The following is a 23,628-nucleotide window of genomic DNA, read 5'->3' on the forward strand; positions in this document are numbered from 1 at the left end:
ACTCTTCATCAGCGATTACATAGAGTACAGCTGAGCCGGTCACACGATGGGTCGTGTCGTCATGAAGGAAGACTGTGCCACTAGACTTCCGGTCCCACTCCAGCGCTATAAAAATCTATCAATCTTATAATCAGCGTGACAGGGGACTAGAATGTATATTAGCAAGTGTACTCACATACTGCAGTGAGTGCACTGCTAATACTTTTCAGTCCCCGCATAACCCCTTTTAACTCTTAATTTTTCTTTAAAATGTACTAATCCTTCGTAGTTAGTCTACTCGGGCAAATTCCATTGGTTTTCTTTGTGTTAGATTAAAAAGCTACACCAAAATACGATTGGTGGGGAAAATCTCCTGATGTGACTACAGTGGTATCCGAACGGATCCATCATGAACTCTCCTCACTGTTCATGACGTATATGTTAAACGGATACCATTATCGACAATGGGTGAAGATTGCCACTATATGGCATGCGTCAGTCAGTTTAACGGATACGCTGGGGAGTTTGTGACCTTTTATAGATGGGCAGTTATCACTGGAAATTTCCTGTGAGATCCAGTCCCTATCTCGACACCCACCCGCACGGCAGGCCTGACTATCCCCACTTCAATATTGCTTATCTCTTCCTGGGGAAGCTACGTCACTGGAGCTTCCCTGGGGTAGCCCCAACGATGGAACTGTCAATATACAGATCTTTATGTACAGAAGTGTTAAAAAAATTAGCAGTGAGTTTAAAAAAGCATATAAAGCACAAAATCATTCTAACAACTTTTAGGCCCTGTTCACACAGTTTTTTGCAGGCAGAAGATTCTGCCTGTAAAAATCAGCTCCATGTTTTTTTTGTTTTTTTTTAAGTGATTTTGCACCACAGGTGTTTTTTTGACGCAAATTTTGCCAGATTTCACTTTTCTGAACTAATATTTAGTGGCATAACCCTTGTTTCTGAGAACTTCTTGACATCTGTGTTGCATGGAGTCGACCAACTTCTGGCACATCTGAACAGGTATACAGTCCAGGAAGATTGGATGACAACAAGTTCTCTATGGGATTGAGGTCAGGGAATTGGGCTGGTCACTCATTTACCTCAATCCTGTTTGTCTATTACCAAGATGTTGTTCGCTTACTGCTGTGTTTTGGGTGTTTGTCGTGTTGCAACAAGGGCATTTCTTCTGCATTAGGGTAACATGATCTCCTCCAAGTATTTTGATATAGTCAAACTGATCCATGATCCCTTGTATGCGATAAATAGACCCAACACCATAGCATGAGAAACATCCCCATATCATGATTTTAACACCACCATGCTTTACTGTTTTCACAGTTTACTGTGGCTGGAATCGAGTGCTTGGGGGTCTGTGGCTACTAGACCCAAAAAATAAACATTTTGCCTTCATCAGTCCACAAAATGTTGCGCCATTTCTCTTTGGGCCAGTCAATGTGTTTCTTGGCAAATTTTAACCTATTCAGTACATGTGGTTTTTTTTTTCAACGGGACTTTGCGGGAAGTTCTTGCTGGTAACTTTGCTTCACTTACTCGTCTTCTGATTGTAGCAGTGCTCACTGGCAACCTTAGATCTTCATTTAATCTTTCTAGAGGTGATCATTGGCTGACCCTTTGCCGTTTTGGCTATTCGATCCATTTAAACAGTAGTTCCCCGCTTCCTTCCGCGTCTTTCAGGTTTTGGTCGCCACTTCAAGGCATTTGAGATTATTTTAGCTGAGCAGCCTATAGCTTGCTGCACTTTTCTATCTTTTTCCCCCTCCAATCAACTTTTTAATCAAAGTACGTTTTTCTTCAGAACGATGTCTGGATCGACCCATTTTTGACAGTATTTCAGAAGGAAATGCACAATAACCAATATGTGCAACATCTGCCACCCTCCTACATTAAATAAGGGCCAAAATTTACACCGGTTATGCCACAGAATGAATGACTTCACCAATTTACCTCCTCACTGCTAATATTTTGAACAAGTCCCTTTCAATTAATTAAATTACTTAGTACATCTTAATTTTAGGTCTGTTTTTTTTTTCTACTACACTACTACACTTACAGGTAAATTATTTGGTATGTAGAAATATCACTTCTACCAAAAACAGATTTTTTTTTTCAGCTTAATGATGTTGGAATGCAGTTTTTTTTAACACTATTGTAAATGGGGATACACCAGGGTAGCTTCTGTGACATAGCTGCCCCATGTGGAGATAAGCAGCTGGAGACTGACTGCTTTGAAGATCCGGAAGGGAATTACTGAATCACAGCAACCTCCATTTTGTCCCCTGTGCCGGCCCTACTATCCCTCCTTCATGGTCTTCAAAGCAGCTGGAGTCTCTGGCTGCATATCTCTGCCTGGGGAACCTACGTGACTGGAGCTTTCCTGGGAGAGGCCATAGGGCTCATTCAGACAAGCGTATATGTAGTCTGTGTGACGGCCAATAAAACAATGGCCGTCACATGGACTAGTACTTCAATGACCACTGTTTATACGGAGCGTGTGGAGGGTCTGTGAAAAAATAGGATGTCCTATTTTTCTGAGCTTCATGCATCCCTCCATAGACTCCAGTGTATGGGGGATGCGTGATAATGCGTCCCGCACGGGTGCACATCGAACGTGAAAAACTGCAGATTTTCACGTCCGAGGTTGGCTACGTTCGTCTTAATGTAGCCTTAGTCACGTGGAATTTGCAGGTGGGCTGTGGGCATAGAAGAGCAGGTGGGCTGCTCCGCAAAGCACACAGCGTTTCTTTGAGGAGCAGCCCTGGGGTAGAACAGAGGAAGGGTTCTGGGATTCCTTCACCATTCAAGGTCTTCACAGCAGCCGGAATCTCTGCATACTTAAATTGAGGGAGCTACATCACTGGAGCCTCCCTGGGGTAGCCCCAGGAACGATAGACTGCGGCTGTTATGAAGATCCTGAAAGGGGGATAGTCGCTGTGTTCCTGCTTTTCTGCGCTTGTTTGAGGGTGGCAGTACGGGGGACAAGATGAAGAGAGGAAAGTTGCTGGGATAATATATAACGTCCGGCAGAGGCCAAAGGTACACTCTTAAAGGGAATGTGTTGCCAGAAAAACATGTTTGTTTTTTTTTTAATTAAACATTTAGTGTGTAGGTGATTAAACATTGTTCAAATTGTTTTTATTTTTTTCACGAGTCAGGAAATATTATAAATTAGATTCTAATTTATAATATTTCCCATTGCTGGTCACTAGATGGAGCTATTCCCAAAATTGCAGCATTGCAAAATTGGGTAAAAAGCCCTCGCTCTAGTGAGCTCTCAGCATCCCCCCCCTCCTTTATCCTGGCTAGTGCTGGGATAAACGAGGGGTTTGAACGGTCTAACCTCCTACACTGTGTGTCGCCATTTTTTGAGCTAACACACAGTGTAGTAGGTTTACATACAGTAGTAAACGTACACAAACACGAACATACATTTAAATCTCTTACCTGCTCCTGCCGCCGCGGCTCCCTCCGGCCCGTCCGCTCCGTCTGCTGCCCCTGGTCCAAGTGCACAAGTCTGGAAGCCGCGACCGGAAGTAGTAATCTTACTGTCCGGCCGCGACTTCCGGTCCACAGGAAAATGGCGCCGGACGGCGCCAATTTCAAATTGGACTGTGTGGGAGCGGCGCATGCGCAGTTCCCACACAGACGGCGTACACAGAAGTGGATGGGACGGGACCCGTTCGCAGTCCCTATGGGACTGTGGCTGCCGTATTCCATGTCTGTATGTGTCGTTAATCGACACATACAGAAATGGAACAAAAAATGGCAGCCCCCATAGGGAAGAAAAAGTGTAAAAATAAGAAAAAGTAAAACACAAACACACAAATAAATATAAACATTTTGAATAAAGCACTAACATCTTTAACATATTAAAAAAAAAATTGTGATGACACTGTTCCTTTAAGGCCTCCGTCGGTACAATGGGAGCCTATGGGTACGTTTTGCATATGGACCGGGAGTTTTTGTGATGCATATGTCAAACATACAGGGAAAACACAGTGTAAACAGCCTAAGCATTACATTTTAAAAATGCGCAGCTGGTATTTTTTTAACAATCTGTTGCTTCTAATCAAATTGTTGCAAAAATTAATATGAGGTTTTTAGTACACGTTTTAAGCAAATTCTTAATTTGCCACTTTAAGACGGCCTTATTTAAATGCTGTGGGTAACTTCTCTAAGGGTATATTCACACTAATATATGGTTGTTAATGGGGAAAAGCTCTTCCATTGTCTCAGGAAATGCAGTTTGATACAGAAAAAATTCTCCCTTTTTTGGGAGCTCCTGTGCTCCTCAGTTATTTAACACAGCAAAAAAAAAATCTTACCCAGGTAGCGACACGTATTTAGGATCTTTTTTATTTATACATATTTATATATACATATACATATATATATATTTAGTCAAATGAGTAGTACTCCTTCCTCTAGAGCCTTTCTCAAGCAGAGAAAGGCTCTAGAGGAAGGAGCTGAAACGCTGCCCATGGCAATAAAGTACCCACCGTTTTTCACTTGAATATTTGGTGTGCTATTAATTTTTTGACTACTATATACCTGGGACATTGGTCAGTACCCTGGGGCCTGCACCCACATGCTGCCTGTGCTATTTTTGTGTGTGTATATGTATGTATATACATATATATATGTGTGTGTGTATATATGTGTGTGTGTGTGTATATATATATATATATATATATATATTAGTGTGTGTGTGTGTGATATAAATTTATTTTATAAAAGAAAGCTGCAGCACGTTTCGACTTTGTACTAAAGTATTCACCAGGCATAGAACATATTAGAACACACTGCAATGCCTAGAACACACCACGTCGGGTCCCCAATAGAATGAAAGTAGTTTATGAGGAAAAACTGGCCCAGTGCGGCTTCCGTAGTGGCAAAAAGTCTCCTAGCAACAATAAATGCTAAAACAAATAACAGCAAATAGCTACCACTGTGTACACAAGCTTAGTTCAAAGCAACTAGAGCGCCTCTTTCTACACATGCACGGTATTAAACAATGTGAGCCAACTTGGTTTAATACTAGCCTGTTCAGAAATAAACAAAAAAATCTCCTAAAAAATAAAAACTGTTTTCTTGCTTTACATACATATTTTCATACTCCTAATTTTATTTACACTGTTTTAGGTGTAGTTTGATTATCTTTTGTTTCATATATTCTTGATCTTCCCATTTATTTTTTCCTAGTATAACAGAGGAAAAGGATATCACTTCTAGGAATAGAATCACCACTTATATAACAAAAAAATAATCCGAACACACCTATAGTTACTTAACCCTCTACAGGTAACGCCCGTTTTGAAATCCAAAACCCCTCCCTAGATGACATTAATGTGATCATTTAGACCTGTATATATGTACACTTCGTAAGCCATGTTTTTATGCCTGATGAAGACTTTAGTTCAAAGTCTAAACACGTTGTAGCTTTCTTTTATAAATAAATATATATATATATATATACACACACACACACACACACACACACACACACACTTTTTCCGAACTATGCTTCGCTACTCGGTCAACAAACTGATGAGCACCCAAAAAAGGGAGAATTTTTTCGTATCAAACTGCATTCAGAGGAGAATGAAATGTCAGGTGAATAAAGTATATTCTTAATTAAAGGGGTTTTCCCACGAGGATAGGTCATAATTGTCAGATACGGGTCCCAGAATGGGGCTCCCTAAACCCCCCATTCAGCCGCTGTGTGTTGCGGCTGAATGAGGTGAATTCCGACCATGAAAAAGGTTACATGGTCGTGAGTTACGTAAACGGCGTAACTCGCTGAGCTACGCTCTTTCTGTAACTCCAATAGTAGTAAATGGCAGTTACAGAAACAGCATAGCTCAGCGAGTTACGCTGTTTACGTAACTCATGACCGTATAACATTTTTAATGGTAGCGGCTGAACGGGGTCTAGGGGGTCCCATTCTGGAGATAGATGCGGGTCCCAGGGGTGGGACCCGCATCTATCTGACATTTATTACATATTCTGTGGATATGTCATAAATGTCTCTCGTGGGAAAACCCCTTTAAATGTCACCTGTCTAACCCAGGAAGAAGCGCAGTGCCGCCTTAAAAAGATTAAAATAGACAAATCACCTGGTCCAAATGGCATACAACCCGGAGTTCTAAGTGAATTAAGTACAGTGTTGGACAGATCAATATTTTACACGACTGGCGCATAGCAAATGTCGTGCAAATATCCAAAAAGGGATCAAAAAGTGATCCCAGAAACTAAACCTAGGTAAATTTTTAACCTCTATTGCGGTTAAAATGTTTGAAGGTTTTTAAAGAGATGCTATCCTGGAGAATTTCAATAACGATGAAGGTATAACTCCATATCGGCATGGTTTTATGAGGGATCGGTCCTGTCAAACTAATCTGGTAAGCTTCTATGAGGTGGTAATCTCTAGACCGGACGGGATGACATAATTATGAATGTAAGTAGGTTAAAAACTGACTAATAGAAAACAGGGTGGTTATTAACAGTACATACTCAGATTGTGTCGCCGTTACTAGTGGGGGTACCACGGGTCCATATTGGGCCCTATGCTGCATAATATATTTATTAATTTTATGTTTTGCAGATGATGCTAAACTTTGTAAAGTAATTAACACAAAGGAGGACCGTATTCTGTTACAAAGGAATCTAGAGAAGTTGGAGGCTTGGGTAAAAAAAGTGGTAAATGAGGTTTAACATTGATAAATGTAAGGAAATTCATCCTAAACCAATCCCAGCATACCCGGGACTTTAAAAGGTACCCTGCCCACTTCCACATTGCCTGAGCAATGTTGTGTCTCAACCAGTGTTCGTCTGAAAATGTTCCCTAGCTGTATCTAGTATCCATGTCCGAAACGACTGCACTATCTGTGTTCATTGTCCGTTCCAAGTCAAGTGTCCGAGATAACTTCAGTGTTCTAGTCTGCTTATCCAGCACAAGCCAGCTTCCGATAGTTCAACACAAGCCAGGTACTCTCGTCCTAGTGTCTGTCATAGACTTTCGGTTTGACCAGCTGCTACTCCTCTACGACAGAGCAGCCCAGTGGGTCCACATACCCCACAGCCATGACAGTTTGCTCAGGCCATGGATCCCGCTGGTCAACCCAAGATGCCGGTCCAAGCAATGCAAGCAGACATGTGAGATCTCCCAGCATGCCAGGATCAGCTCCTGCAAGCGGTCAATGCTATTGCCACACGCTTGAATCTTGTTTCAGTTGCTGCTCCACCTACTTCACTGCCTGCCAGCACTCCAGTCACTTCTGGGTCCGGAATTTCGTTGCCACTTCCACCTCGTTACAATGGAGATGCAACAACCTGTAGAGGCTTTCTCAAGCAGTGCAAGATCCACTTCCAGTTGCACGCATATCTCTTTCCCTCCGATTTGACCAAAGTTGCCTTTGTCTCCCTCCTCTCTGGCATGGGCGAACCCTATCTGGGAATGTGAGGGGCCGGAATTTTCCAACCTGCAGCTATTCTTGGAAACTTTTCATACAGTTATTGAAGAAACGGGCCAAATGTCTTCTGCTGTTGCTATCCAGTTCCGTACTTTGACAGCAGAGCTTGTCTGGAATAATAAGGCCTTGGTGGCAACTTTCTGGCAAGTATTTGCTCCTCAAACAAATGATGACCTGGCGGCTCATGATATTCCATCTTCCTTGGATGTCTTAATTGTTCTGTCTGCACGGCTCGACATGAGGTTCCAAGAATGCGCCCAGTAAGTTCGTAGGGAAAAAAGGTCCTACACACTGGCACCTAAGTTCCAGAGACCTTTGCTACATGCTTCGGTGGTTGTTCCTGAAGAGCCAATGCAGGTGGACAGACTCAGACTGTCTGACCAGGAGCAGCAGCGCTGAAGTTCAGCAGGATTATGTTTGTACTGTGGCCATAAGGTTCATTTTGTGCGTCAATGCCCCCAGGAGCCGGGAAACTCCAGTACCTAGGGGTGGTAGAAGAGACTACTATAGGTGGATCGACGCCTGCTGCAAAATTCTCTCCCAAATTACCAATTCTTATGACTATCTCTACTCTGATGAAGAATCACACTCTGTTTCTGCTTATCTGGATTCTGGAGTGGCTGCGAATCCAACAGGCCTTAGTAGATCGTGCCCATGACTTCTCTGGAGAAACCTCTAGCAGTTGCTTCGGTGAATGGTCAACCTCTGTCAGACCCCATTCTTTCCATTACTGAACCACTGAAGTTGCAAGTGGGAGTTCTTCACTCAGAACAAAATAGCTTTTTATGTTCTGCCAAAAGCTGTTAACCCTATCCTGCTGGGACTACCATGGCTTCATCAACACACTCCTGTCCTCGACTGGAATTCTGCAGAAGTACTCCAGTGGGGATCCCAATGTCTGCACCGCTGCCTGCCTTGGGTTTCTCCTGTCCAGTCCCCAATACTTCAGTCACTTGCTGGCCTGCCTCCACATTATGCCTGTTTTGCAGATTACTTCAGTAAGGAGGCTGAGGTCCTTCCTCCCCATCGTCCGTATGATTGTCCAATTGAATTGCTCCCTGAAATTTCACCTCCTCGTGGACGGGTTTATCCTCTCTCCTTGTCTGAGACTCAAGCTAAGCCGGCATACGTCAAGGAGAACCTTGAGAGGGGGTTTATCAGGAAGTCTACTTCTCCAGCCGGAGCTGGATTCTACTTCATAGAAAAAGACTGATCTCTTCGGCCATGTATCGACTACCATGGTTTACACCAAATCACTGTCAAGAACATATACCCCTTGCCGCTAATCTCTGAGCTCCTCGACAGAATTCATTGGGCCAAGATTTTCACAAAGCTGGATCTACTTATAACTTGATCCGTATCCGCAAAGGTGACGAATGGAAAACCGCATTCAACACCCGAGACTGTCACTACGAATATCTCGTGATGCCCTTAGGATTGTGTAACGCTCCAGCTGTGTTCCATGAATTCGTAAACTACATCTTCCGGGATCTACTGTATGTCTGTGTGGTGGTATATCTGGATAACATCTTGATTTATTCACCAGATCTGACGACTCACCGGAAGCATGTTTGCCAAGTCCTGTTGCGGTAAAGGGTGAATAGTCTACGCTAAACTTGAAAAGTGCGTATTCTAAAAGAAAACCTTGCCCTTTCTGGGCTATATAATTTCTGATCGTGGACTCCAGATGGACCTGGAGAAAGTGAAGTCCGTCTTCGAGTGGCCATGTCCTCAAGGTCTCCGTGCCATACAGAGATTTCTTGGTTTTGCAAATTTCTACTGCTAGTTAATCTCAAACTTTTCTCCATTTACCGCTCCTTTCTCTGCTCTTACCAAGAAGGGAGTGAACGCTAAGGTCTGGATCCCTGAGGCAGAGTCGGCATTCTCCAACCTCAAGAGAGCCTTCACTTCAGCTTAAGTTCTTCACCAACCTGATGTGTCTAAGCGATTCTCGTTGGAGGTTGAAGCTTCTTCCATTGGAGCTGGAGCACTTCTGTTTCAAAGAAACTAAGTTTTTAGGCGGCATCCTGTAGGTTCTTCTCAAAGCTCTTCTATCCTGCAGAACAAAACTACTCCATTGGGGACTGTGAGTTACTGGCCATCACATTAGCCTTGAAAGAGTGGAGGCATTTGCTAGAGGGGGCTGCTCATCCTATTATCTACACCAATCACAAGAACCTCACTTATTTACAGTCTGCACAATGACTGAACCCTTGTCAAGCGAGATGGTCGCTGTTCTTTGCCAGATTCCAGTTCTTACTTAATTTCCGTCCTGCAGATAAAAATATAAAGGCCAATGCACTGTCTCGGTCATTTGAGACAGTTGACTCAGAGGATCGTCAACATATCATTGACCCTTCTAGGATTATTTCTGTTAGGCCCCATGCACACGAACGTGCTTTTGCGGCCGCAATTCCCCCAAAAATCCATGGGAGAATTGCGGCCCCATTCATTCCTTTGGGGCCATGCACACGACCGTGGTTTTCACGGTCCGTGAATGGCTCGGGCGCCTGGACCGCAGAAAGAATGGGCAAGTCTTATTACGGCCGTGTTCTGCGGTCCAGGCTCATTGAAAATAATGGTTGCGGCCATGTGCATGGCCCGTGATTTGTGGGCGGCTCGCAGCTGACAGTACGCTGCCCGCTGACCCAAAAATCACGGACGTGCACATGGCTACGGTCCTGTGCATGAGGCCTTAACCCTCTGCAGATTTAAGACATTCCTCCTGGAAAAATTGTTGTTCCTTCTACTTACAGGAAGAAAATTCTCCTCTGGGGTCATAATTCCAAGGTGGCAGGGCACTCTGGCATCCGTAAGACTCAGAAATTTATTTCTCGTCATTCCTGGTGGCCCACGCTGCCCAAAGATGTTGTCGATTATGACTCTTCATCTACCAACTGTGCTCAAAACAAAGCTGCCCATTCCAAACCTGTGGGTCTGCTCCAACCTCTGCCTGTTCCTAATGGTCCTTGGCAACATATTGCCATGGATTTTATTACAGATCTTCCTCCTTCTGCTGGTTGTACCACTGTCTGGGTCGTGGTGGATAATTTTTCAAAGATTGCGCATTTTGTTCCTCTGTTTGGCCTTCCCGTCTAACTTCTGGGAGCGCCCTGTGTAAACTTTTGGATGTAAAATTGGACTTTTCTTCTGCATATTACCCACAATCCAACGACCAAGTTGAAAGCATCAATCAAGTGCTAGAAAACTATCTTAGTAATTTCATAGCTGTTCAACTCGACAATTGGGTGCATCTTCCTCCATGGGCCAAATTCTCTTACAATAATCACACAAGTGAGTCTGCTGCTTCATTTTTTTATTTTTATGATTTACAGCCAACATTCACGTGTTCCTGTACCAGTTACATCTCAAGTGCCTTCAGCAAATTCTTTTTTCGGAAGCTTTCTTCAGGTAGCTTTCTTCACGTCTGGCAGCAAACCAAATCAGCGATTCTGCAGGCAGGGAATCGCATGAAAAATATGCAGATCGGAAGAGAAGACTTCCTCCTCGGTTTCTTCCCGTAGTCAAAGTCTGGTTGTCTTCAAAAAATATACGTCTGAAAATTCCCTCCTACAAATTCGCTCCCAGATTTCTAGGCCCCTTTGAAGTTCTGCAACAAATCAACACGGTGTCTTACAAGCTACGGCTACCCCTTACTATCAAGATTACCAACTCCTTCCATTTATCCCTCCTGAAGCCTGTGGTCCTGAACCGGTTCAGTAAATCTCCTGGCTCTGCGTTTGCTCCCAGCGGTTCTTCTGATGTCTTCGAGGTCAAGGCGATCCTGGACTACAAAAATGTAGGAGGGAAGAACTTCTATCTGGTGGATTGGAAGGGTTTTGGTCCTAAGGAGAGGTCCTGGGAGCTTGAAAAGAATGTGGATGCCCCAGCTCTCATCAATAAGTTCCTCCTATGCTCTGCACCTAAGAAAGGGGGGGTACTGTAAAGCCTGCGGGCTCTGACCGCTTGTGTTGCCCACTCACCAGCAGCCATGACAGCAGGACTCTGAAGCCTTGCCAGCATCTCCTTCTCCTGAGACATCGGCATATACTGCGGTCTCCTCTGGCAGATGATGCCCTCCGGCTCGTCCCCAGTCTTAAAGGGCCAGTGCGCGCAGCAGTAAATTCATCCCAAACCAAGCCCAGCATGCCCGGGGTTTTAAAAGGAACCCTGCCCACTTTCACATTGCCTAAGCAACGTTGTGTCTTACCCAGTGGTTCCCTAGCTGTATCTAGTATCTGTGTCCAGTGTCCGAGACGACTGCACTATCCGTGTCCTGTGTCCGTGCCAAGTCCTGTGTCAAGTCAAGTGTCTGAGACTATTTCAGTGTTCTAATCTGGTTACCCAGCACAAGCTTGTGTCTGTCATAGACTTTCTGTTTGACCAGCTGACACACCATTACATACTAAATTGAGAAAACACAGGGCAAACTGATATGGAAAAGGATTTAGGAACCTTAGTTGACGGTAAACTTAACTGTAGCAACCAGTGTCAGGCAGCTGCTGCCAAGCAAAATGGGGTTCATCAAAAGGGGCATAGAAGCACATGACGAAAACATAGTTCTACCACTGTATAAATCACTAGTCAGACTGCGCATGGAATATTGATGGGGGATATATTAAGACTGGCATTTTAAAAAGGAAGTCTTAAAATAATTTGCATTGGCGGAAAATGTGTCATTTTATGTAAGAGGTGCACACCTCTTAATATATTTCGCTGTCCGGCAGACAGAAATGCAAATCCACGCCTGCTGTGAGGCAGGTGTAGATTTGGGCCATAACCAGTATAAATTATGATAAATCTGTGGTTCCGGCGTAGGTCCTGTCCTTTTAGCTTAACCCCACCCCCCACTTCTGAACACTTTTTTGAAAAGTGGTGAGAAAAGTGTGCAAATGTGCAAATTTTTTACACCAGAAAACTGGCGTAAACCTTTTTATATATTCCCCCATTATGTACAGTACTAAAGTAATACATTTGAAATAGGTGAATTACAGTATCTGGAAAATATCTAAATTAGGGTTATTTTGATTAGAAAAAAAGATGGCTGAAGGGTAACCTATTAACTATGTATAAATATATTAAAGGTCAATATAGAGATCTCTATAATAATCTATTTATAAACCGGACTGTAACTTTAAAAAGGGGACATCCTCTACGTATAGATGGAAGATGGTTCCTACACAAAAGAGCAGTGAGACTATGGAACTCTCTCCCAGAGGAAGTTGTTATGGTGAATTCACTAAAAGAGTTCAAAAGTGGCCTGGATGTCTTTCTTGAGTATAATAATATTACAAGTTATGGTTACTAGATTTCTGAAGATAGGTGGTTGATCCAGGGATTTATTTTGCCATATTGGAGTTGGGAAGAAAATTTTCCCTAACATCAGGAAAATGTAACTTTGCTCATGGAGGTTTTGCCTTCCTCTAGATCAGGGTTCTCAAGCCCGTGGCACGCGGGCCGCATGCGGCCCCTGGGGCTGTCATCTGCGGCCCGCGGGACACAGAGCCGCTAGTATCGGCTCTGCTCCGAGACTCTGGAATTCCCTGACATCGCTGTCCACATATGAACAGCGATGTCTGGGGCTTCCCCAGAGCCGGAGTCCTGAGCAGAGCGCTGGTGTCTGCTCCGGGACTCTGTGGTATTCCCTGACATCGCTGCCCATATATGGACAGTGTGTCAGGGTCTTCCCCAGAGCGGAGTCCCGGGCAGAGCGCTATTATCGGCTCTGCTCCGGGACTCTGGGGAAGCCTCTGACATCGCTGTCCATACATCGACAATGATGTCAGGGGCTTCCCCAGAGCAGGAGTCCCAGTGATGTCAGGAGCATAGCTGGAGTCCCAGGAAGAGCCTACTAGCGCTCTGCCTGGCACTCCAGCTCTGGGCAAGCCTTTACAGAGGGCACTGGGGCAGCCTCTACAGAGGGCACTGGGGCAGCCTCTACAGAGGGCACTGGGGCAGCCTCTACAGAGGGCACTGGGGCAGCCTCTACAGAGGGCACTGGGGCAGCCTCTACAGAGGGCACTGTGGCAGCCTCTACAGAGGGCACTGTGGCGTTATCTACAAGTGGGTGTGGGACAGTATCTGAAGAGGACACTGGCATTATCTAGGGGTGTGTTGCATTATCTACAGAGGGCACTGTGGCCTTATCTGCAGAGGGCACTGTGGCCTTATCTGCAGAGGGCACTGTGGCCTTATCTGCAGAGGGCACTGTGGCCTTATCTAGGGGTGTGTTGCATTATCCACAGAGGGCACTGTGGCCTTATCCACAGAGGGCACTGTGGCCTTATCCACAGAGGGCACTGTGGCCTTATCCGCAGAGGGCACTGTGGCCTTATCCGCAGAGGGCGCTGTGGCCTTATCCGCAGAGGGCGCTGTGGCCTTATCCGCAGAGGGCGCTGTGGCCTTATCCACAGAGGGCGCTGTGGCCTTATCTACAGAGGGCACTGTGGCCTTATCTACAGAGGGCACTGTAGCCTTATCTAGGGGTGTGTTGCATTATCCACAGAGGGCACTGCGGCAGCATCCACAGAGGGCACTGCGGCACTATCTAAAAAGGGGCTGCCCAATCTTGACATGTGTGCTAACTGAGCCGCCGGACTGCATTTAGCGACACTTAAACTGGAAAGCTGGATTGTTGAAATAAGTATTATTATTATTATTATTATAGTAATATAGTGTTATAGTAGTTCAAATAACGAATTGATTAACAATAATTTTGTATTGTATCAAATTTGAAAGTAATGCGGCCCGTCAACTTCCCATTTTTTCTATATGCGGCCCACTTACCCGGCCGAGTTTGAGACCCCTGCTCTAGATCAACATTGCACAATAATAGGCTGAACTGCATGGACATCTGTCTATTTTCAGCTTTACATATTATGATACCATGAAAACATCTCTGGGAGTTTCTTGAGATCATGTCAGAAAACTATAAACATCAGTTCATGGCATGTCATAAAATCATTACTCTAGGTAGCCATACCATTAGATATTTGTTGAACTATCCAGCCAATATTGGTGGAATCTGCTGACAATATATTGTGTAGAACCCAACATAGAAATTAGATTGCCACCAGCGTCCACCAAAATGTACTATCTGCCATTTATGTCCACCTTAAGAACTGTGGACATTTTCAGGCCTTTACCAACTCATCAAATCTTAGATAGTCCAAGAAGAGTAAAAAAAAACATACATGCACAATATCGATGGCAGACCTAATGTTCTTTTCTGCCATGAAACAAATCTATTTTAAGTATGCCTTATGTCATGCTCACCTGCAAGTGCTTTAATTCTGGATCTCTCAAAAAGACGTGCAGAACTGTTTTCATTATCCCAGTCATCATCATTGGCTAGATCCCATCTGTTATTGATATCATTATATTGTTGCTGAATTTCCAAGCTGTCATAATCCGTTGGGGAAAGTGGGCTACTCATGACTGCAGCAATGATATCAAAGAAGACTATAAAATGAGTGATGTCCACTCAAAACTGAGCCATCAGCCTAGGAAAGAAAGAGAGTAAATATGGTAAGCATGGAGCCGAATAAAAGTTTAATACAAGAATAAGTTATTTAGACTTTCTTACAGGTAATAATCTCAATGATTGATATAACTTTGTACGGATTTAGCAGTAATATCAGTTTCCAAAATCTCAAACCGTGAATTGGAGTAAGCCTAAAATACAATTTTGGAATTGAAAGCACTTAGGCCCCGTGCACACGAACGTGCTTTTGCGGCCGCAATTCCCCCGAAAATCCACGGGAGAATTGCGGCTCCATTCATTCCTATGGGGCCATGCACACGACCGTGGTTTTCATGGTCCGTGCATGGCCCCGGAGCCCGGACCACAGAAAGACCGGGCAAGTCTTATTACGGCCGTGTTCTGCGGTCCGGGCTCATTGAAAATAATTGCCGCGGCCATGTGCACAGCCCGCGAGTTTGTGGGCGGCTCGCGGCTGTCACTCCGTGGCCGGCCGACCCGGAAATCACGGCCGTGCGCATGGCTACGGTCGTGTGCATGAAAACGTAGGTACAGTTATTGTTGCTAAAGTTGCTGCAGGTTTAAAGGGGCAGTTAATTTTTTTTTTAATGTCTGATATTGAATATATCTAATAACATTTAGTGGCATTTGTATACTTAAGGTCTCTTTTGCATGGCATATTGCATTGTTTACATGGCATATTGCATTGTTTACATGGCATATTGCCTTGTCAGGCCAGGCAGAAAAAAATGCCTTTAAACATGTTCTATCATCAAAGCGGTCATGGAGTTACCAGACGACGTAATTTAGAAACGTAACCTCCAAATTTACGTTGAATATATCTGTTACTTATTATTTTATGCGTCTACCAACACTAATGTTTTGTAGCAACAATAGAGCTTATGTTGTTTTCCTGCATTTACTTTTTCTACAAAAATAAAAATATTGTTGGAATATACTGTACTTGGAAGACTATCATGAAAAATTCAGCAGGGGGATTTATATAATTAATGTTAATAGAAAAGTTACTTATTAAAATGTCATCAACGATTTACAAGCCACTTTGTTATACAGTAATGTAAGAAGATGATCTCTTTTCTAGAAGACATCTGCAGAAGGATACTGTTTATCCTGTAGGCTCCAGTCTACTACTGCTACAGCCCATATCATTCACATTGCCTCCTCCAGTCATCATAATACCTCTGCAACTTCTGATAAATCTGTAAAGCAATGGCTGAAGACGTGAGTGGCAACACTGTTTTAGTTTTTTACATCATTATTATACAGAAAGAAAAGGAGGTGCGGGTTATGATGATGCCATAGCAGCTTTAATGGATAACAAAGATCATCTAACGTCTTTACTAAAAGTCAATAACTCTGTTTTTTAAAGATTATTTCATTAAGGACTTGAATGTCAATTAGATCTACAGTATCTGAAAGGTCAGATTAATGGGGGTCCAAGCCTACCCATCCCAAGAACTGGGGTGGCTGGTCCCTATTCTCAGTAGAGAATTAGATGTGCATGCGAGGTTCTACTCTAGGGGTCAGCAACCTGTGACGTGGGGCATGGCTTGCTGGCACAATTTCCTCTTCCGGTTTCCAGCGCCATTGTGTGCTTGGCGGCGCTGAACACAGGGAGAGAGAGCGGTACTTTATTATGCGCTTGGTGGCGCTGATCATCAGGTTAGAGAGCATTGCGTTTGTTGCTTCTGAACACTTGGCAAAAACACAATGCAGTACTGCTCTCTCCCTCTCCTGGTGTTCAAACCTGCAAGAACGGAATTCAGCAACTGCTCTGTTAAAGAAAAAGGTAGAAAAAATTGTCCGCTCCCTCTTCTATGTGCACCCCAAATCTAGTGCTCTCTAGCCGCGGTCTCTCCTTTGTGGCCCTTCCAGCTGGTGTTGAGTAGCCTCGTATGAACCACAGTTGGTTCACCTTTGCAAACAAAGTCAGGGACAAGGGTCACACTGAAATGTAAGTTTAATTAACTGATCAATTTGTTTATATCACATACGTGGTTACAGTTTGTTTTATATGACTCATGTTTGCATGGTACATTGAGTACTTCGTATGAATTTTTTTTAATTTATTTTTTTATCGGCACGCCAAACAAAAAAGGTTACCTACACCTGTCCTAATCCATTAAAATAAATACATCAGCCACAGGACTGATGTATTCCCCTGGTACACAGGATTGATGGGGGTCGCCTTTAATCTAGTCAATATATTATAGAAAACTGGATTTGGAAAACTCCCCCTCTTAATGAAGCCACCCTGGCACAGGACCTTTATTGGTGGTTATACAAGCCTCATATAACACATGGCAGTAAATTATCATTAATCTCAAGAGATCAGCAGCACATCCAAATTTGTTTCATAGAGGAGGAGTCAGGCAAATTCCCAACAAAGGGAGGTGCATGCAGCAAAAACGTTCCGGGTCCACAGAGACAACTTGTAGCCAATATAGATGGTAGGAACTGCAGCAATCATACTTTCCAAATGATATAGTGGTTTTTATTCACCTAGTGTAAAAACTTGCAACGTTTCAACCCATATTGGGTCTTTATCAAGCATAATTACAATGATCCAGTGCACACTTTATATAGCACATAGTCCGTGACCTCACTTCCCATATGAATTTAATATAAGCAACACGTGTAATGAGGTGGAAAATATATAACATCTAGAAATATCCCACATAGTATCTATACAATACAAAGTTTTAAAATCTGTAAGGATAGCCATGGAATACAGATGTACAGGAACGAAGACTAACCTCTACGATCTGTAGCGTCTACAAGTCCCCACTGCGCATGCCTAGCCCTGTTCTCTCCTGCACATCCGGCGTCTCTAGTTTGCCAGGGCAGCAGATTGCAGTATACAGGGAGCTGTGCATTCGCGTCTAAAGTTACATTGCGCATGCGCACCCTACGTCAAATGGAAGATCAATACGCAATCCAATACTTTCGCTCGTAACTAGGAAACCACCGACGCTAATATATCTTCAATAGAGTAAATTATTTTTACCTGGAAATTAGTCTTAGACAAAAGATAAGCTAAATATAACATCATAAAATTTAAGCCTTATTGGCATTCTAACTGTCATCTTAAAGAGGCTCTGTCACCAGATTTTGCAGCAGATAGGCGCTGCAATGTAGATTACAGTAACGTTTTTATTTTTAAAAAAACAAGCATTTTTGGCCAAGTTATGACCATTTTCGTATTTATGCAAATGAGGCTTGCAAAAGTACAACTGGGCGTGTTGAAAAGTAAAAGTACAACTGGGCGTGTATTATGTGCGTACATCGGGGCGTGTTTACTACTTTTAATAGCTGGGCGTTCTGAAGAGAAGTATCATCCACTTCTCTTCACAACGCCCAGCTTCTGGCAGTGCAGATCTGTGACGTCACTCACAGGTCCTGCATCGTGTCGGCACCAGAGGCTACAGATGATTCTGCAGCAGCATCGGCGTTTGCAGGTAAGTCGATGTAGCTACTTACCTGCAAACGCTGATGCTGCTGCAGAATCAACTGTAGCCTCTGGTGCCGACACGATGCAGGACCTGTGAGTGACGTCACAGATCTGCACTGCCAGAAGCTGGGCGTTCTGAAGAGAAGTGGATGATACTTCTCATCAGAACGCCCAGCTAGTAAAAGTAGTAAACACGCCCCGATGTACGCACATAATACACGCCCAGTTGTACTTTTACTTTTCAACACGCCCAGTTGTACTTTTGCAAGCCTCATTTGCATAAATACGAAAATGGTCATAACTTGGCCAAAAATGCTCGTTTTTTAAAAATAAAAACGTTGCTGTAATCTACATTGCAGCGCCGATCTGCTGCAATAGCAGATAGGGGTTGCAAAATCTGGTGACAGAGCCTCTTTAAATGCAAGGGCTAATCAAGCCAATATATTAAGTTCAACATACAGACAGGGTTGAGTCTATAAAGGGCTATATAGGAAAATAGACTATTGCTTCAAGAGCTAAAGCTTTTAATAACCGATTTATGCTACTAACAATGCATAGACCAAAACACGTGTCGGATAACAATTTTCACAGCGGTTTATTCAATGCAATACCCTATATAATGGGTTTAATTATCCAATATAGCCAGCTACTATCTTGATACGACTTATAGTCCCTACAGTCCAAATAGAAACCCGCTAAGCGAAATGTTACAGTCCTATAACTGTATCGAAGGTGGAGCAAGCAGATAGGTCCCACAGAATAGACGTCCTAAACCAGTCTAAGTTCTCAGAGCTTCCTGTGTACTGTATTCCTGGTTTCTCCTACATGTATATAGTGAATACCTTAAAGAAAAACACAAAAACATGTAAGTAATCACTCATGAAATATATCCAATAATTCCCTACGAAAACACAACCAATGATTGGGCACTAAATCTTAGATATATACCCGATGATTACTATATTGGTAAATTGAAAATACTCCTGAGATAAATGGATATTGATGTCTTGGTCCACAGATCCATGTTGGGCGACAAATATGCAAATGGCTAGGTAAACATCTTGGCATGTGACATAACAAATAAATGAGTCACTTTGTGGGTTTGCATTCTAGTGCTTAATGTTTTACTAATTTGCTCTTCAAACAATAGCTAGTGATCTAACTAGATAACTATGTTGGTGACAGCCTGTGGCAGGAAAATTGATTGAAATTTAGCTTTTGATAGCATGTGCCAGAAAAGAAGTAACATAAAATAATTCAAGCCAGGTATGTCCCTGTGTGGTACTTGTGTAATGTTCTAACACATCTGCTTACACACAGATTTTCGTATTTATGCAAATGAGGCTTGCAAAAGTACAACTGGGCGTGTATTATGTGCGTACATCGGGCGTGTTTACTACTTTTACTAGCTGGGCGTTGTGTATAGAAGTATCATCCACTTCTCTTCAGAACGGCCAGCTTCTGGCAGTGCAGACACAGCCGTGTTCTCCAGAGATCACGCTGTGTCGTCACTCACAGGTCCTGCATCGTGTCAGACGAGCGAGGACACATCGGCACCAGAGGCTACAGATGATTCTGCAGCAGCATCGGCGTTTGCAGGTAAGTCGATGTAGCTACTTACCTGCAAACGCTGATGCTGCTGCAGAATCAACTGTAGCCTCTAGTGCCGACACGATGCAGGACCTGTGAGTGACGTCACAGATCTGCACTGCCAGAAGCTGGGCGTTCTGAAGAGAAGTGGATGATACTTCTCGTCAGAAAGCCCAGCTAGTAAAAGAAGTAAACACGCCCTGAGGTACACAATACACGCCCAGTTGTACTTTTACTTTTCAACACGCCCAGTTGTACTTTTGCAAGCCTCATTTGCATAAATACGAAAATGGTCATAACTTGGCCAAAAATGCTCGTTTTTTAAAAATAAAAACGTTACTGTAATCTACATTGCAGCGCCTATCTGCTGCAATAGCAGATAGGGGTTGCAAAATCTGGTGACAGAGCCTCTTTAAGCTCAACTTTCCAGGTGCAACACCTGTGGTCCCCCCAAACTTACAGCACCATAACTTTTCTCAAGACAAACTTGCTTTAATTTGTAAGAGTTGGCGGAAAAATTATTTTGTTGCTTTTGTATACTCCGCTCTTGGGTTGGGTTTAATAAAGTAAGTAGGAAGAATTAAAGTACCGTAGCCCTACCATTACAGTTTAACCCCTTCCCGCTCCTGGACGTACTATTAGGTCATGGTAACTATAGCGTTCGCGCTCCATGACCTAATAGTACGTCTCGGGAGTATCGGCCGTTTCGGCCGTCCTCCCGACACATACAGGAGCTGTGACAGCTGCTGTCTTGTTCAGCAGCTGTCACAGCTCCTACAGCGGGGACCGATCGCTGTGTCCCCGCTGATTAACCCCTTAAAAGCCGCGTTCTATAGAGATCGCAGCTTTTTAGGGGTCAAGCTGCCATCACCGGCCTGCTACGCGATAGCGGCCCGCGATGGTGACTATGGCAACCGGACACCAAACAATGGCGTCCGGCTATGCCATAGACGGAAGCCTAGTGGGTCCTGACAACGTCAGGACCCACTATGCTTGCTGTCAGTGAGTAGCTGACAGTTCTAATACACTGCACTACGCATGTAGTGTAGTGTATTAGAATTGCGATCAGGGCCTCCTGCCCTCAAGTCCCCTAGTGGGACAAAGTAATACAGTAAAAAAAAAGTTAAAAAAAGATGTGTAAAAATAAGAAAATAAAAGTATTAAAAGTAAAAATCCCCCTTTTACCCTTATCAGTCATTTATTATTAATAAAAATATATAAACAAACAAATAAACTATACATAATTGGTATCGCCGCGTCCGTAACGGGCTGAACTACAAAATGATTTTGTTATTTATCCCGCGCTGTGAACGCCGTAAAAGAAAATAATAATAAACCGAACCACAATCACAATTGTTTGGTCACTTCACCTCCCAATAAATGGAATAAAATGAGATCAAAAAGTCGCATGTACCGAAAAATGGTCCTGATCGAAACTACAGTTCGTTACGCAAAAAATAAGTCCTCGCACGGCTTTATTGATTGAAAAATAAAAACGTTATGGCTCTTAGAATAAGGCAACACAAAAAGTGAATTATTTATTACAAAACGTATTTTATTGTGCAAACGCCATAAGACATAAAAAAAACTATAAACATATGGTATCGACGTAATCGTATCGCCCCGCAGAATAAAGTGAATATGTCATTTATAGCGCACGGTGCACGCAGTAAAAAAATAAATAAATAAAAAAACAATAGTAGAATTGCTGTTTATTAGTCACCACGCCACCTAAAAATAGAATAAAAACTGATCAAAAAGCCGCATGCACCCCAAGAAAACTACAATGGATTCCTCAAGGGGTCCAGTTTCCAAATTGGGGTCACTTTTGGGGGGTTCCCAATGTTTTGGCACCACAAGACCTCTTCAAACCGGACATGGTGCCTAATAAAAAAGAGGCCTCAAAATACACTATGGGGTTCCTTTGCTTCGGAGGCCGGGGCTTCAGTCCATTACCGCACTAGGGCCACATGTGGGATATTTTTCAAAACTGCAGAATCTGGGCAATACGTATTAAGTTGCGTTTCTCTGATAAATCCTTTTGTGTTATAAAAAAAATGGTATAAAGAGGATTTTCTGCCCAAAAAAAATTGTAAATTTCACCTCTACTTTGCTCTAAATTTCTGTGAAACACCTAAAGGGTTCATAAACTTTCTGAATGCTGTTGTGAATACTTTGAGGGGTCTAGTTTCTAAAATGGGGTATTTGATAGGGGTTTCTAATATATGGGCCCCTCAAAGCAACTTCAGAACTGAACTGGAACCTAAAAAAATAAATAAATGAGGCAATACTTCGCTTCTTACATTATACTGATAATGAGCCGTGCCCACCCCGAGATGACCCCAGTTTTGACCGTTTGTATAAACGGAGACCCCTATTAGACCATTTCAGTGCCCGGTTTTCCCAAGCATTCACCCCCGAGAAGTGTATTTCTATTGGAGTCCCTGGTACATTTTAAAGGGAGGGTTCAATTCCGCGAGTACCTGCCGGGTAAGAGGGCAAGGTATGGCGTGAAGCTGTATAAGCTGCGAGAGTGCATCCTGGTATACCTACAGGTTTAGGCTATATGAAGGAAAGGCCACCCCAAAACCAGACTGCATCCTGGACTACAATAGGTACATGGGAGGGATGGACTTGTAAGATCAAATCCTGAAGCCCTACAGCGCCATGCGGTGTGGTATAAGAAGCTGGCCGGGCACATCATACAGATGGCTTTGTACAATGCGTATGTGCTACGTCGATGTGCAGGCCAGACGGGAACTTTCCTGGAATTTCAAGAGGTGATTATCAAGAACCTAATCTTTAGGGACCAAGAAGGGGGGGCACCCAGTACTTCTGGAAGCGGGGCCACACGCATCGTACCAAGGCGGCAACACTTTCGAGGAGAAGTTCCCCAAACTGGCAAGAAGGGAAAAAGTCAAAAGAGGTGCAAAGTCTGCTATAAGAGGGCGATAAGGGATGACACAATATATCAATGTGACACGTGTCCCGAATAACCCGAGCTCTGTATGAAAGTCAGTTTTAAAATTTATCATACATCCCTTAATTTATAATTTACCCCTATTTTACTTACCCTGATGCACTCCGCACAGCTTATCCCCCCTCGTCTTTCCCCTCTGAGCCCTGCTGTGTGTCCAGGCAGCTGATAACAGCCACATGTAGGGTATTGCCATACCCGGGAGAACCCACATTACAGTTTATGGGGTGTAGGTCTCTGGTCAAAATGCTCACTACACCTCTAGATGAATGCCTTAAGGGTGTAGTTATTAAAACGGGGTCACTTCTTGCGGGTTTCAACTGTACTGGTACCTCAGGTGCTTCTGCATACATGACTTCGCACTAGAAAATCCCCAGTAGGCCAAATGGTGGTCCTTTCCTTCTGAGCCCTCCCATGGGCCCAAACGGCAGTTTATCACAACAAATGGGGTATTGCGGCACTCAGAACAAATTGCGCAACAGAATGGGGTATTTTGTTTCTTGTGAAAATAAGAAATTTTCAGCCAAAACTACATATTATTTGAAAAAAATAATTTTGTTTTCATTCCCAGCCCAATTCAAATAAGTTCTGTGAAAAAACTATGGGGTCAAAATGGTCACATTACCCATAAATGAAT

General features: G+C 43.4%; 1 protein-coding gene across 2 annotated transcripts in view; it reads right to left on the reverse strand.

Moving 5' to 3' along the window:
• The window catches only part of SPTBN2 (spectrin beta, non-erythrocytic 2), a 230,913-nt gene that overhangs the window by 144,703 nt on the left and 62,582 nt on the right, over window positions 1-23,628 (reverse strand). For both annotated transcript variants that reach the window (XM_075837432.1, XM_075837434.1), the window contains exon 2: window positions 14,748-14,974. In XM_075837432.1, the coding sequence (XP_075693547.1) occupies window positions 14,748-14,907 (160 nt within the window). In that variant the 5' untranslated portion in view covers window positions 14,908-14,974. The remainder of the gene's footprint in view (window positions 1-14,747; window positions 14,975-23,628) is intronic.

This window comes from Rhinoderma darwinii, chromosome 9 (assembly GCF_050947455.1).
Source record: "Rhinoderma darwinii isolate aRhiDar2 chromosome 9, aRhiDar2.hap1, whole genome shotgun sequence".
Lineage (NCBI taxonomy): Eukaryota > Metazoa > Chordata > Amphibia > Anura > Rhinodermatidae > Rhinoderma > Rhinoderma darwinii.